This window comes from Archocentrus centrarchus, chromosome 1, assembly GCF_007364275.1.
Source record: "Archocentrus centrarchus isolate MPI-CPG fArcCen1 chromosome 1, fArcCen1, whole genome shotgun sequence".
Lineage (NCBI taxonomy): Eukaryota > Metazoa > Chordata > Actinopteri > Cichliformes > Cichlidae > Archocentrus > Archocentrus centrarchus.
In genome coordinates, this window is record NC_044346.1 from 19776210 (window position 1) to 19789719 (window position 13510).

At 38.5% G+C, this 13510-nt stretch overlaps 2 protein-coding genes across 2 annotated transcripts; one reads left to right on the forward strand and one right to left on the reverse strand.

Annotated features, from left to right (window-relative positions):
• The first annotated feature begins 641 nt into the window (after window positions 1–641).
• Window positions 642–6890, forward strand: aip (aryl hydrocarbon receptor interacting protein). Its single transcript, XM_030730758.1, has 7 exons — window positions 642–795; window positions 1268–1450; window positions 1537–1725; window positions 2152–2328; window positions 2494–2635; window positions 5724–5953; window positions 6073–6890. The coding sequence occupies exons 1-7, from the start codon at window positions 697–699 to the stop codon at window positions 6076–6078; spliced, it is 1026 nt and encodes a 341-aa protein (XP_030586618.1). The 5' UTR covers window positions 642–696; the 3' UTR covers window positions 6079–6890.
• A 1619-nt stretch (window positions 6891–8509) lies between these two features.
• cdk2ap2 (cyclin dependent kinase 2 associated protein 2) lies at window positions 8510–12889 on the reverse strand. Its single transcript, XM_030743553.1, has 5 exons — window positions 12789–12889; window positions 11321–11476; window positions 11032–11123; window positions 10631–10751; window positions 8510–9271 (listed from the first exon to the last, which is right to left on the reverse strand). Exons 2-5 carry the CDS (start codon window positions 11373–11375, stop codon window positions 9204–9206), a joined length of 336 nt encoding a protein of 111 aa, XP_030599413.1. The 5' UTR covers window positions 11376–11476; window positions 12789–12889; the 3' UTR covers window positions 8510–9203.
• Between the last annotated feature and the right edge of the window lie 621 nt (window positions 12890–13510).

The following is a 13510-nucleotide window of genomic DNA, read 5'->3' on the forward strand; positions in this document are numbered from 1 at the left end:
ATTGGTTCTTTGCTATGTTGTCTGCACCTTGAGCTAGAGCCCTTTTTATGCCTGAATGAGTCCGTTGGGTCAGTGTTAAGTTACTTAAGAAACAAAAAAATAAAAAACATTCCTCTGAAAATAGGTACAAGAACTGGACTGAAAAGAGGGTTTTTTTTGTTGTTGTTGTTTGTTTTGTTTTGTTTTGTTTTGTTTTGTTTTGTGTTTTTGTTTAAAGCCGATGTCTAAAAAAAAGCAATCTGCAAAACCTTCAGAAAGGCTGGAGAGTTATCGCTTTACTGAGGGGTGGCTCTAGACTTTTGTACAGTACTATATATGAAGAATTCAGCTTCACAGAAAGTGAAAACTTAGAAAAGGGTTTTAAAAGATTGTGTTTGTAAATTAAAAGCAAACTAAAACAAAACAACAAAAACGTTGCATAATGAGATTATTGAGATATTTGAGAGCGCCATCATCTGGATAGTTATTACCAGAACGTAATATCAATTTATATAAAATGTAAACAGATAATATTTTTATTTATCTGTTTATTTCGTTACTTGCTTGTCTGTAACAATTTACAATAAGTCTGTCATACCAGTTTATTTTAAATAAAAATGAAAAACCTCGCGCTAGATGACGCCCCTAATGACGTCTTACGAAACGGCCGGAGTCGGGAAAGATCGTCATTTCTCGTGAACTGAGACTCGGCCAAGGATGGAGGAAGAGGCTCGCAACCTTCTCGAAGAGGGAATAAAAAAGAAATTGGTCAATCCCGGTAAAGGAGAGTTATCGTCCTTCCCCAATGGAACCAAGGTAAGAACTATGATGCCAGCCGCTGACTGTGTTCAGTCTTGCCTTTAGTCAAAGTAACGCGACGAGGGACGTTAGCTAATGCTATCGGCGTTTATACCTTTGTTAACATACTCGAGTCAGTCAGACTATATTTGTTGTACCAGAAGCTTCTGTGTATACACAGTACCGATAAGATGGGAAGTTCTGTCGAGTCATAGCGATGGAGTATTGGACGGGACTGGGATCATTTTAGGCCTGGTTCAGTTTTTTTTTTTTTTTTTTTTTTTTTATTTCATCTGACGGAAAAAATGAGCCGGAAACAGGACGGCCCTGTGTTTGTGAATTCTGATTGGTCGAGTTGTTACGTCACTCAATTTTCCATTGTTTTGATTGGTCACAGTATAGTACAACGCAGATCCTTAACAGAGCTGTTATAGAGGTACTCAATCTGTAATCGTTGTTTTTAACTGAGTCGTACCCTTTTTATAATCAGGTTATCTTTCACTACCGCACCAGCCTGTGTGATGGCAATGTGCTGGATGATTCCAGAACCATGGGGGGCCGCTGCAAGCCCATGGAGCTCATCCTGGGCAAGAAGTTTAAACTTGCTGTGTGGGAAAGACTGGTCATCACTATGAGAAAAGGAGAAATTGCAGAATTTATCTGTGATACCAAGGTTGGTGAGCTGGTGATACTGGAATTGATAGGATAAACATTTTATTCTGCCTCAGGATTGATTAGGGCTTCTGTCTCATTCTTCAGCACACAGCAATCTACCCGCTTGTGTCTCAGTCCTTAAGAAACATCAGTGTTGGTAAGGACCCTCTGGAAGGGCAGAGGCACTGTTGTGGCATTGCTCAGATCCACTCACACCACTCTGTTGGCCACAAAGACCTGGATCATCTTCAAGCTAATCCTCAGCCACTTGTCTTCACCATCGAACTGCTGGAGGTGAGCAGGAAGGGGAAAAACCACAGTTTAACATCACTGGTGGTGTTGAATTGGGTTGCAATAAAAGCACTACACAATACTTGAGTTTTCATACATTCTGTTTTTGCTTTATTGATTGAGCAAACATGCAGAAAGTCATTAGTCCAAAGTGACACCTTTACAATGCTTGTTTTGTCCAACCAGCTGTCCAAACTTAATACAGCTACTCACTTGTTTACAAGTGGACGCCACAGCAGGTTGTGTCGGATATTTGAGTTGGTAGTTTTTTAAATGGAAGGAATGATAATGATTTTAGATAATTAAATTATTATTATTATTAGGATTTAATTATCCATTAAATAGCTCAATATCATAATATGCCATGAAGAAGACACACAGTTGTTTTCCTGCAGCTGCCGCTGATCACATGTCTCTCTGCCTGCCCAGGTTTTCCCTCCCGGGTCGTTCCAGCTGGATGTTTGGGCTATGACTGATGACGAAAAACTCGCTTTTGTGCCTCAGATCCACGAGGAGGGAAACAAACTCTTCAAACAAGGCCAGATTAGTGAGGCAAAAGAGAAGTACTACAATGGCATCGCCTGCCTCAAAAACCTGCAGATGAAGGTTAGGGCACAGTCATTCATTTTGTAGCTCACTATATTAACCTAGGATACATTGTTGTCATACATTTCTTTTCTTGAACACATCTTAGAGGGAAATTAAATAGTTTTGGCTCATTTATGAACAATCAGTTTGCCATACAGTGAATTCTTCTGTTTCTTTATTTAGGAGCATCCTGGAGATGAAAATTGGTTAAAGTTGGACCAGATGATCACACCACTGCTTCTCAACTACTGTCAGTGCCTGTTACTCTTGAGCCAATATTACGAGGTCATCGAACACTGCACGTCCCTGGTCTTCAAATATGAGAGTAAGGCAGCCTGACTTCAGTTACAGTCCAATTGGTACTTAAGTAGTTGGCACAAATTTAACTTCTGGTAGCTATTATCACATTAACATTAGTATCTTCATTAAGTCAGCATCGGTTATTTCTTCCTTGTGCCTTTCTGTGACACATAATTCAGCATCTTTGTCAAGAAAGTTGGTAAAATACATCTTCTAATTTTACTCTTGCTGATTTGAAATCCACTTAGTTTTTTTGTTAACACGTGCAACTCTTTTAGAGTAAGCTTTGTCCCATCTGTCGCAGACCTGAATCATTTTTGATTATTTGCTCCTTTGAACTATAATAGTCGCGGCATCGACTATCAATGCCTCGACTACTAGCCTTAGCATCAAAGATAAGTCGCACCTCTGGTTTAGCTCGGGAGCCAGGTGAATCATGCAAGTGATGTGGTCCCACCTTGTGGCCACAGATGCTAACACACACTGCTGTCGTGCCCGGGTCCCTATTCCAGGAGTTTAAAAATAAGCTCTGAGTGGATTAACTCTGAAATTGGTTACTCTGTTTCCTGTTCCAGAACAGCTGATCAGGGTTAGTTTAATCAACTCTGAGTATGCTCACCTTGAGCTAAGCGCGTGTGAGTAGAGAAAGAAAGCCATCATCAGTGGAACTCAGATACCAGGATTTACCATGAAAAATCCACTTTAATCTGAACACATCAAGTGCTGACCATGAAAAAAAAGTCATTTTAATTAGCTCGGGCCACTCTGTCATCATCATAGACAGAATAAAATTTGGTATAAAATCTATGATTTTTTTTTTATAGTGTCTGCTGTCATCATTTATCCAACTTAATTTTTCATTAGATGATGCTAGAATCCTAATTTTACATTTGAATATTTAAGTGTAATTATTTAGTTGCAATTTGACAGGGACAAAGTGCAGGCAACAGAAACTGAAGATAAAAATCTGGAGAAACAGATCAGACAGTTTCCTGATGGACCAATGAGGTTAGTTACACAGATAGCAACAGACTCTGGGATAGATCTAACCTCAGGTTAGTTTTTTATTAAATAAAAGCTGTTCTTGCTACAGTTAATGCTCATTTCATCATTTGAATAATTATTCAATAAAAATGTAATCTACTGTGGAGTGCAGCAACCTTATATTTTTTTATAGAGAATTTCTGCCATTACTGGATAAAAATGCTTAATAACATTTACAGAAAAACTCTGCTTTAATCTTTGCTAATCTGATCTACATTCAGCCTTCACTGATAGATGATGGCTCTCTTACAGTCATACCAGAGATGTTTTACTGAGTTACTATTAAGAGAGGTCAGTAATAGCTTCACATTTAACTGAAAAAAAAAAACTGCAGCTTTCTAAGCTTTTAAATGAATGCAAAGTTTTGTCAGAAAAAGGCAAACATGTTATAGGAAATGTATCAGCTTTTATAGATTTTAAATGGGTCAGTATAGTTTTTGAGCCATTTTAAATAAAGAATGCAGATCATGTTGGGGAAAAATTAAGCCATTATGATCTAATCCTGATGGGATGAGCTGGGAAATGACCAGAGCCGGATCTGGTCTGGATCCATGATTCTTATCCGGTTTAGATCCATCCTGCTGTGCAAGTGGACTCGAACACACTTTGCTGAGTCGTTACAGAGCATTTGAAATATACACGGATCTGATTCTGGGTCGATCCACTGAGACTGATTTTAGGTGATTTCAGTGGAAAATATGCTGACATTCATACTCTGAATTTTCAGACACCAAACCTTTTTGAAATGTTGACAGCATTTAATGACTGAATCTCAGTTTGTGAACAAATTTCAACATGAAATGTTCAGAACACAAACTGTCCGCAGCTGCATTTAAAAACTCCCTTTAAAATGCATTTAGTTCCGTTTTCAAACTTAAATACATTTTAACCTCATTTTCATTCAAATGTTCACATCATCTCCAGGATCCAAGTGTGACGGACATTTTTCCATCAGTGTGAATGATTGTGACACATGATCGACCGGTGTGTTATGTGTATAAACCTTTATACAGATAATTTACACAGTAATTACAGTAAATCTTTGCAGCACAAGAAAACTGTCCACAGTCACAGAGTTAGAAAGATATAGACTCTATAGATGTTATTCTGAGCTGATTATAAATCTGTGATGTAATCATTGTCTCTGTCCTTATATATTGACGACTGATCCACGCACGTATTACCCAAAACATTAAACAGACCCAGAAATCAGCCTGGGTCTTAGGCTCTCATGCTCCAGTGGACCCAAGCTGACCCCAAACTGACCCCAAGCTTGAAATTAGTAAATCTTGCAGTGTTACTTACTTGACTTGGTACACTTTATTTGTAAATTTCTGTAGTAAAATGGCAAAAATACTATTATTTTTTACATTTATTTTTGGATGGTGGTATCAGAAGGTACCATTTGGGAGTTTTATCACCAATATAAGTATGCTCATCATAATCAGATTACTTGTTGATACATAGATTATTTTTTTATTTTTAATATGTATGTTGATAGATGATTTCTTCACATATTTTCCTCACACATACACTAACTAAATTATGTCTCGCTGCATGCCATACAAGTGAACTGTACTCGCTGCACCATTTCTCAGAGTTATTATAATCTGAAAAAGGATATTAGTTTCATCATCTTGGATGCTACTGTTGTTTTTAGCTCATCTGGCTGAAGATAAGCTTCTGTGATGGTGGGGTGGCTGACAGTCACAAGAATTGCTGCTCCTCCTACAGTAATAGTTAGAATTTACACCAAACTTGTGCTCAAAGTCATATTTGTCATTTTATGGGCACCTTTCCATTTTCATAAGAATCGCTGCTCCTCCTCTTTGGTCAGATTTAGGTGAAACGGGTGCTGGGTGTTGCAAGCTTCCTTGGCTTCTCAGTGGATTTTAATTCTCATTCATTTGTGCAGTATAGCTAACCAGTGGGAAAAAAAAAAAAACGTTCCCTGTACATGACACATTACAGTAAGTTGTGATGGATCATGAGCCAGATGAGCTACTATGCCACTGGCGTTCTGAGTTGTATAGTTGATGTTAAAATGCTGTTCTTCGTCTAACCAACAGACAATGTAAAGGCCTTTTACAAGCGGGCTAAAGCCCACGCCGCTGTGTGGAACGAGGCGGAGGCACGGGCGGACTTTGCAAAGGTCTTGGAACTGGATCCTTCTTTGGGACCATCTGTGGCCAAGGAGCTAAGAGCCATGGAGGAGAAGATCCGCTCCAAAGAGAAGGAGGAAAAAGGTCGCTACAAGGGCCTGTTCAAGTACAACACACCACCAGCCACTGCCACTACAGTAAGTCCAAAAAAAAGTCAGTTTTTCTAATTGCACTCATAATTTTCACAGGCCCACAGACACCTAAGCAGTCATACTGTGTTTTAATGATGGGCATTATGTTCTTTTCCTTCTCACAGGGTTGAATGTTCCGATGGGCTGGACACAAGAGGATGCCTGTGACTTTCAAGATGGAGGAGAAACATTTGGCGCGCTGTGTTTCGCTTTTATCCATCCAAGCCAGACGCCCAGCCGCAGGACAACACGCAAACAGGAGTTGTATTGCAGCTTTAGTCCTCTAAATGTTTAATTAAGGTTTGGATTAGAACGTGTTTAAATTAAATCTGGAGTTTAAAGTCAAAACCCAGTTTTATTAAGGACTGTAATAGAAGGCAGAGCCATTACAATTTAGTCCATAATGTTACTTAATTAAAAGGAACTGGTTTTTTTCAATAAACTTCTTAAGGGAGCATTTTACCTTTGATTTAACAACCAATTTATCTGCAATTTGGGGCCCATTTCCAGTCAGAAAATATTTTTTTCCTTTTTTATATAATCATGTACTCACATGCACGTCTTTGCCTCGCACACTTTTTCTGTTGTGATCACAGCAGAAGCACCATTACTACACGATAGGTGGGCCATGAAATGTAACCGCTGTGACAATCATATAAAACACTTGTGTTGTTGTTGCTTTTCCTGTGTACTTATTTCATGTATGTAATAAATAATACCTTTATTTTTATGTGAAGATGTAATCTGCATGAAGTACCAGTATCGCATTCACTTGCTTAGAAAGAGCTACTCTTTCCTCTTCGTGTGGAGCAGTGGGTCATTTAGCCCAAGCCTGCCTGCAGTGACATGTTACTGAGGTTGTGATTACGTAACTGTAAATAAATGTGTTTATGCCTAGTTGTGTTTCAGTAAATATGGCCTCTACAGAAACATTCAGGATGTTGTCTATCAATCAGAAGGCTTGAATGAAAGAATATCACTCAAGAAAATTTGTCGTCGTACTTTAAATGTTTCACGCATTAAGTAGATTAAGGCTGTTAAGTATAATTTTCTAAAAAGATTGTGCTAAGTGTTTTGCTGAAACGCTATTAAGGTCAGCAGAGGTGGAAAAAGTACAGACATTCTGTACTTAAGTAGAAGTACAGATACTTGTGTTAAAAAAAATACTCTGGTAAATGTTGAAGTACTGATTCAACTTCTTTGCTCAAGTAGAAGTGAAAAAGTACAGGCTCTGAAATCTACTCAAAGTAAAAGTAGCACTTTGGAGCACATTTCTAACAGCTATTTTTGTGCAAAGCTAACTGAAGCTTGTGCTGTATAAACATAAAATATTATGTGCCATTATTATCAATATTATAATACAAACTTTATTTCAATCTAAATTTTAATGATAGCACTCAGCCTGAACACTGTTATGTAGAACTTATTTAAAAAAAAAAAAAGAGGCTGTTTTCTGTTACCTAGATTGTAGAGGGTGACTCTGCCTTATCACCCAAACAGAAAGATGAGTACAGTCAAGTTAAAGTGGGATTCAGCAGGTGGGGAATCCTAAGATCAGCTGTAGTGGATCCATGTGGGGAGAAGAATCCCAGCTCACATTTTTTAAAATAGATTTTCTTTGTGTGCAGGCTGTGATCAGCTGCTTCTGCTCTTTGTGGATTTACGGTTAAATTCAACAAGATGTAACCCAGTATTTCACGAGCTAGCTAAGCTCATTTCCACCCCCTACCCTGACAGTATAATCTTTATAATGTCTTTATACTGACAGTACACAGTTGGTATAAAGGTTGAATTGAGTTAATAACTCTAAGCATCATCAGCTTAAACTGAAACTCTTCTCTGCTACATTTGATGTAACCAAACTGACCGCGAACACCACAGCCGCTGTGAACCAGTCCAGCACGGAGCTTTACATCTTTCTCCATCTCTGAGTAACTTCTGTTTCTTTTCTTTCCCTGGAACTACAGCAGCCGGACCTCTGGCTAGCAGACCCACTGTGTGACAAACTGCACACAGTTTGTGTGTTTATTGACATTTGTTGAGCTGTTAGAAACACTGCATTTGAAATTACCTGCCAGACATTACTCCCTTTATTTTGCTGCTGACCACAACCTACAGACCAAAAACGTTGTTCCAGAATCATTCCAGCCCACTTTAACCCCTGAGTACAGAGCTATAAATGATGCATAAATAAACTATATGGTTTTGCCTCTTTCAAATCTTTGTATACAATAAGCCCTGGAGCTGAATAAGCCAAGACAATTGTCTCTTATGTGTTACTGTTGCACAGGTGCGCAGTGACCGGATATAAAAACTTCACTCAGATGAGTTAAACCTAAAGTAAAGAGCCTGCTTTGAAAATGTAAGGAGTAGAAAGTACAGATATTTGTATAAAAATGTAGGGGTGTAAAAGTAAAAAGTTCCCAGAAAAATAAATACTCAAGTACCTGAAAATTCTACTTAAGTACAGTAACCAAGTATTCGTACCTCGTTACTTCCCAGCTCTCAAGGTCAGTAACAAACCCTTTTCCTCATTTAAATTAAAAAAAAAAACACTCCATGGAAAGATGTCATCATTTTTGTTTGATAAAATTACTGTAACATCTTAGAAACCTAAACAATATTTTACAATTTTTTTGGCTATTTTTTAATTTATACATACCGAATTTCAAAAAATCTGGTTTACAAAATTTTCATACTAACAAACTCACATGAGATGTACAGAGTTCTTGGGAATGAGAAATGTCTGATGTGTGTTTACAAAATATGGAAAACAAAACACAGGTGAAAGGAACAGGAGGATATTCAAGATGTACAGAATAACAAAATACTCATTGGTTGAAAACTGGATGTTCAAAATCAACACTGGAGCATTGGTACAGTGTGGACATCATTAAAAAAAGCCAACTTTCTTGGTCAACTGCCACGACTGAACAAATATAAACATTCCCATCCACATTAGTATCCCCAGCTTGACCTAAAAATGTTTCCCCACACTTTTAAAATAGGTATAAAATTTTCTTTTGCATACGCCCCACAGGCTGCAGAAAGTTTGTCTTTACCAAAATGGATGTGGCAAAATGCTGTGAATGGACAACGGGACATAATGCACCTATAAAAAGCCAGTGTAAAGAGGAAGGATTTAATAAAAAAAAAAAAGAAAAAGAAAAACAGTTGCAAAACATCCAGTGGGGATCACAATGAGGGTGGGCTTCAGCAGGGAAAGAGTGCCAGGTGAAGGGATTTGTCCAAAAGGTTATGTGCGGGCGCTTCTCTCCGTCTCTGCCAGACACTCCCTGACCAGTGCACGCGCATGGATTATACCTGTTCAACACAAACAGAAGGTAAGTTTAACAAAAAAAAAAAGAAAAAAGGGTGAAAATAGCAGCAAAAATATTTTTTGTTCAAAGTCAGTCTGTGACTAGCTGAAATACAAAAAAACCCCAACACAGTCATTAGAGCTCTCATTAACCAAGAAAACTGTGGGTTAATTTAATGCAGTGGTTCTCTTGACTTTGTCTAGATTGCCCCTCTTCAGTTCACACAGCCTGCCCTGCAGGAACTGAGCATACCCTCACTGCTGCCATAGGGGAGCTAAGCGGTAAAGCAGCAGTCAGGTGCTTCTTATCATAGGCATTTGATTAAGCAAGGGTGAGCACCTCAGAAATTTTGCAAAAATTCGGGGAGTTTGCTAGTCTGGAGCATTCAGGTGTGTGTTAACACAATGTCACAATCTTACCAGGCGTGGACATCCCAGCAAATTCACCCCAGTGCAATGCTAAAAAAAAAAAAAAAAAAAAAGTGCAAAAACCCAAGCGCTACATCTCAAACTCTACAAGCAACAGTTAGCATACATTAAGTTTACAAAGTTGCATCTGAAAAAAAAAAAAAAAAAGACTTCTGGAACAATGTCCTTTGGACAGACAAGTGGAGATGCTTGGCCGTATTGCACAGTACCACAAAAACTAAACACAGTATATCAGCATGAGCATCTCATACTGATTGTCATGTACGGTGGTGGAGGGGTGATTATCTGGGCTTGCTTTGCAGTCACAGGACCTGAACACCTTGAGTCATCCATGAACTCCTCTGTATACCAAAGTATTCTAAAGTCAGGCCATCTGAGGTCATTTGTCTGACAGCTGAAGCTTGGCCCAAATTAGGTCATGCAACAGGACAATGATAACAAGCTCACCAGCAAATCCACAACAGCTGAAAAATAAATGAATCAAGGTGTTGCAATCACCCAAAACTTCAAAGAACTGACGCAACATGTAAAGAAGAGTGGTTCAAAATGTTTTTCACAGTAGGGACTCTGTGCCACACACTTAGAACCGTGACTTAAAATAGGTAACTGTGCTTTATTTCAACCAGGCATATTTCCTAAAAATGTGGCTACTGTGGCTATCAGTCTTGAGCTGCTGTCAGCGGCAAGCATTTTAATATTAAAAAGAATAATTACCTTTTTTTTTTACCAAGTAAATTAATATTTTCAAAATGAGCCCTGTGTGAAATGTGCCTTCACCACAAGGGTGGTGAACTCACCACCCTTCCTGTAGTGCTATTTGCATAACGAAAGCATAAAAGTATAGAATGAACACCCACTTCACACTTCTACACCAAAAAAAGAAGTTTTTAAATTAATTATAATAATCATAATCTGCCTCCTACTGATATGCGTACCTCTCTTTAGCCTCTCCATAGCGCTCTTGCTCCCGGCGTATGTGGGCCTGATCTCACGGCTCATCTCCTCAATGACAGACAGGAGCTCACTGTAGGTGGACCCTTGGGATACTTTCACAGGCTGTATAAAATTTAGAGACAGATAAAATACTGATCATTTCACATCTCCATACACACATCAGAGAACTAATAATGAAAAATGTAAACTTTTTGTAGAATGAGACAAGAAATACTTCATTCATCCAATATTTGTTAAATTTGTTTGTTACAGCAGTTGTAATGGAGGATAATAATAATAATACTGACATTAACATAATGGTTGAAAATACATGTTTGGTGACCTACTCTTCAGGAATTATTAAAGCAGTCTGTACTGAAGTATCAGAGCAACTAATTTGTACCTGAACGAAGCCCATGGAGGGCGGGCCGAAGTCACTGAAGGCTGGTCTGAAGTTGGACGATGACGGAAGAGATGGAGAGGGCACAGAAGACCCTGGCCAGAAGAAGAGACATAACACATTAATGGCTGAGCCTAAAGCACAAACTAATAACAAGAACCTTTGCTTTTGAAATATTTTAACACTGTTGAGCAAACTTTTTTTGGTCATGGCGTGAAGTGCTGCATATCTTTAACAAAAAGAACTGACAACATGCTAATATTGCACAGCATTAAAGCTGGTCCTAGAGTACCCGGTGGAGTGTGGTTAGAGCCAGATGGTGCAGGAGCAATGGGTTTGTAACTCATGGCGATTTCAGCAGGCAGCTCCCCGTACGACGCACCACTTCCTTCGGTCCCGTCAACCCGATACTTATACAGCTTTACAGGTGATGATGAGCTCCTAAGAGCTAATGCAAAAAAAACACAAATAAAATGCAGTGCGTGAATAGAAGGAAGCAACGGAAAGCTGTGAATCATAATCATCAGGAATCACAATCATAACCAAATATGTACAACAGTCAGTGAGGAAATTAGCACAATAGACCAATATCTAACAGCAGTGATCAAGGCTTTTTATACTACTCAGACTGAATGTGTTTGTAAGCACCAGAATCATTTTAAATGTAAAACTGGAGCAAGTCTGCCCTAGGTCACACATTACTTAACAAGACGTACGACCTGCCAGTGTTTCTCATTCAGGTTGTTTTAGTGCCAGAGGCATGAGAAAACAAGCAGGAAACCAGGGCAGCTGGCGTCTTAAACTCAGTGCTACAATGACGTCTATTTTTAGGTTCAGCTTTAACATTAGCTGAACAATAACCAGACACTGGAAGTGGCTGCAAAACTGATCTGATTGCGTAACTTAAATTTGTTTTTCAGCCCTGAATTTTTCATGTGGCTAACTAATGTATCCAAGAAGTTATGAGAGCTCAAAGAAAATAAGGAGAATTAAAAAGCACCAAATTTCTACCCATCCCCATGTCCTCTGAGGGCCTGTAACTCAAACTTTGCATGGCTCCATTAAATATAATAAAGTTACTGGTAAAAAAAATTAAAAATGTTAGCTCATTCTAATGGGACCAGGTGGGAATTATTCTCTGAGTTCAGTAATTTTAGCTGAAATGGCCCATGAGAGTAACTTTATTAGTATAATAAAATTTCCCCATTAAAGTAGACTGTATCAGAAAACAACTAGTGCGTCTAAAAACACACCCGTGCTCGTGTTCTACCATATGAACCATCTCAGGCTATAAACAGTCCGCTGGAGTCTAATTTTACAGTCTACCAGAAAACATCGTCATTGCAGTACAAGTTTACTGATCAGTCAGCGGTATTCTCACAGCAGACGACCATCACTTAATATCTGGATGTGAACCTGTGAATTGTTCTTGTTTTGTTTCGTGCGCCGGCTCTAATGAAACTTTTCAGAGGCAGGATGTGTGAATGCGGTCGTTCAAAGTGACCCGAGCGGAGCCAGAAGGTGCTCAATGAAACAAAAGCTGACGTTAGCGTTTACATAAAAGGTGCCAAGCTAACTACTACTTGGTAACGTTAGCCGGATTAGCTAGCTTTTGCCGGTTACCACAAAAACACATGTAAACCGCAACCAAACAGACTCGCCGTTTACATTCTAACACAGACAGTGAATGCTGATAACGTTTAACTAAACTTGTGGCCACCAATGACACCTCAAACGATACAAAAGACCGGCACTTTTACCTTTTTAAGCAGCTGAGAAATCCTCTGTGGGACGCGAGTTCTGACTCTTCCTCTGTGACTGAGTCTGCGCACAAGACGGGTATAGTGGGCTTTTTTTTTTTTTTTTTTTTTACTCATAGAGCGATTTGATTGGTTGGTTTACCTATGACATGTGTCCTAAATGTATTCGTCACGAGAAAACCACTACCGCGCCAAACTGCGTCAGACGTAGGAAAAATTACAATACAAACAGAAAAATATGGAACATAGTTATAAATAAACACATTATGAAGCATACTCATGAGCAGAACTGTCTCCCATCTGCATATTAACTATGAAATCTGGAAAAAAAAAGAAAAAAAAAACATTGAGACTTTTATACATTTCTCATTGCAATTAGTCTGCTTCTGGTGAGGTACCTTAGCTTTTCTAGTTTTTGTTCCCACATTTTGCATTTAAATATCTACCTAACTTTATTGAATTATATAAATTTGTTGCTATTAATAGTCTATTTGTGTTTCTTTTTCTCTCTTTATTGAAAAATAACATTTTGTTTCCCTGCATTTCATGCATGGGGCAGTATGATAGATAGATAGATAGATAGATAGATAGATAGATAGATAGATAGATAGATAGATAGATAGATAGATAGATAGATAGATAGATAGATAGATAGATAGATAGATAGATAGATAGATAGAAGCAGCAGCCAAATCATCAGCTTTCATTAGTGCAGACCAATC

Coding starts and splice junctions, on each gene's coding strand:
- cdk2ap2 (XM_030743553.1), bottom strand. CDS start 11,375: ATGAGTTACAAACCCATTGCTCCTGCACCATCTGGCTCTAACCACACT. Junction 10,752..11,031: donor CCTCCATGGGCTTCGTTCAG/GTACAAATTAGT, acceptor AATTTTATACAG/CCTGTGAAAGTATCCCAAGG. Junction 9,272..10,630: donor TATGGAGAGGCTAAAGAGAG/GTACGCATATCA, acceptor TGTGTTGAACAG/GTATAATCCATGCGCGTGCA.
- aip (XM_030730758.1), top strand. CDS start 697: ATGGAGGAAGAGGCTCGCAACCTTCTCGAAGAGGGAATAAAAAAGAAA. Junction 1,726..2,151: donor TCACCATCGAACTGCTGGAG/GTGAGCAGGAAG, acceptor CTGCCTGCCCAG/GTTTTCCCTCCCGGGTCGTT. Junction 2,636..5,723: donor CCTGGTCTTCAAATATGAGA/GTAAGGCAGCCT, acceptor TCTAACCAACAG/ACAATGTAAAGGCCTTTTAC.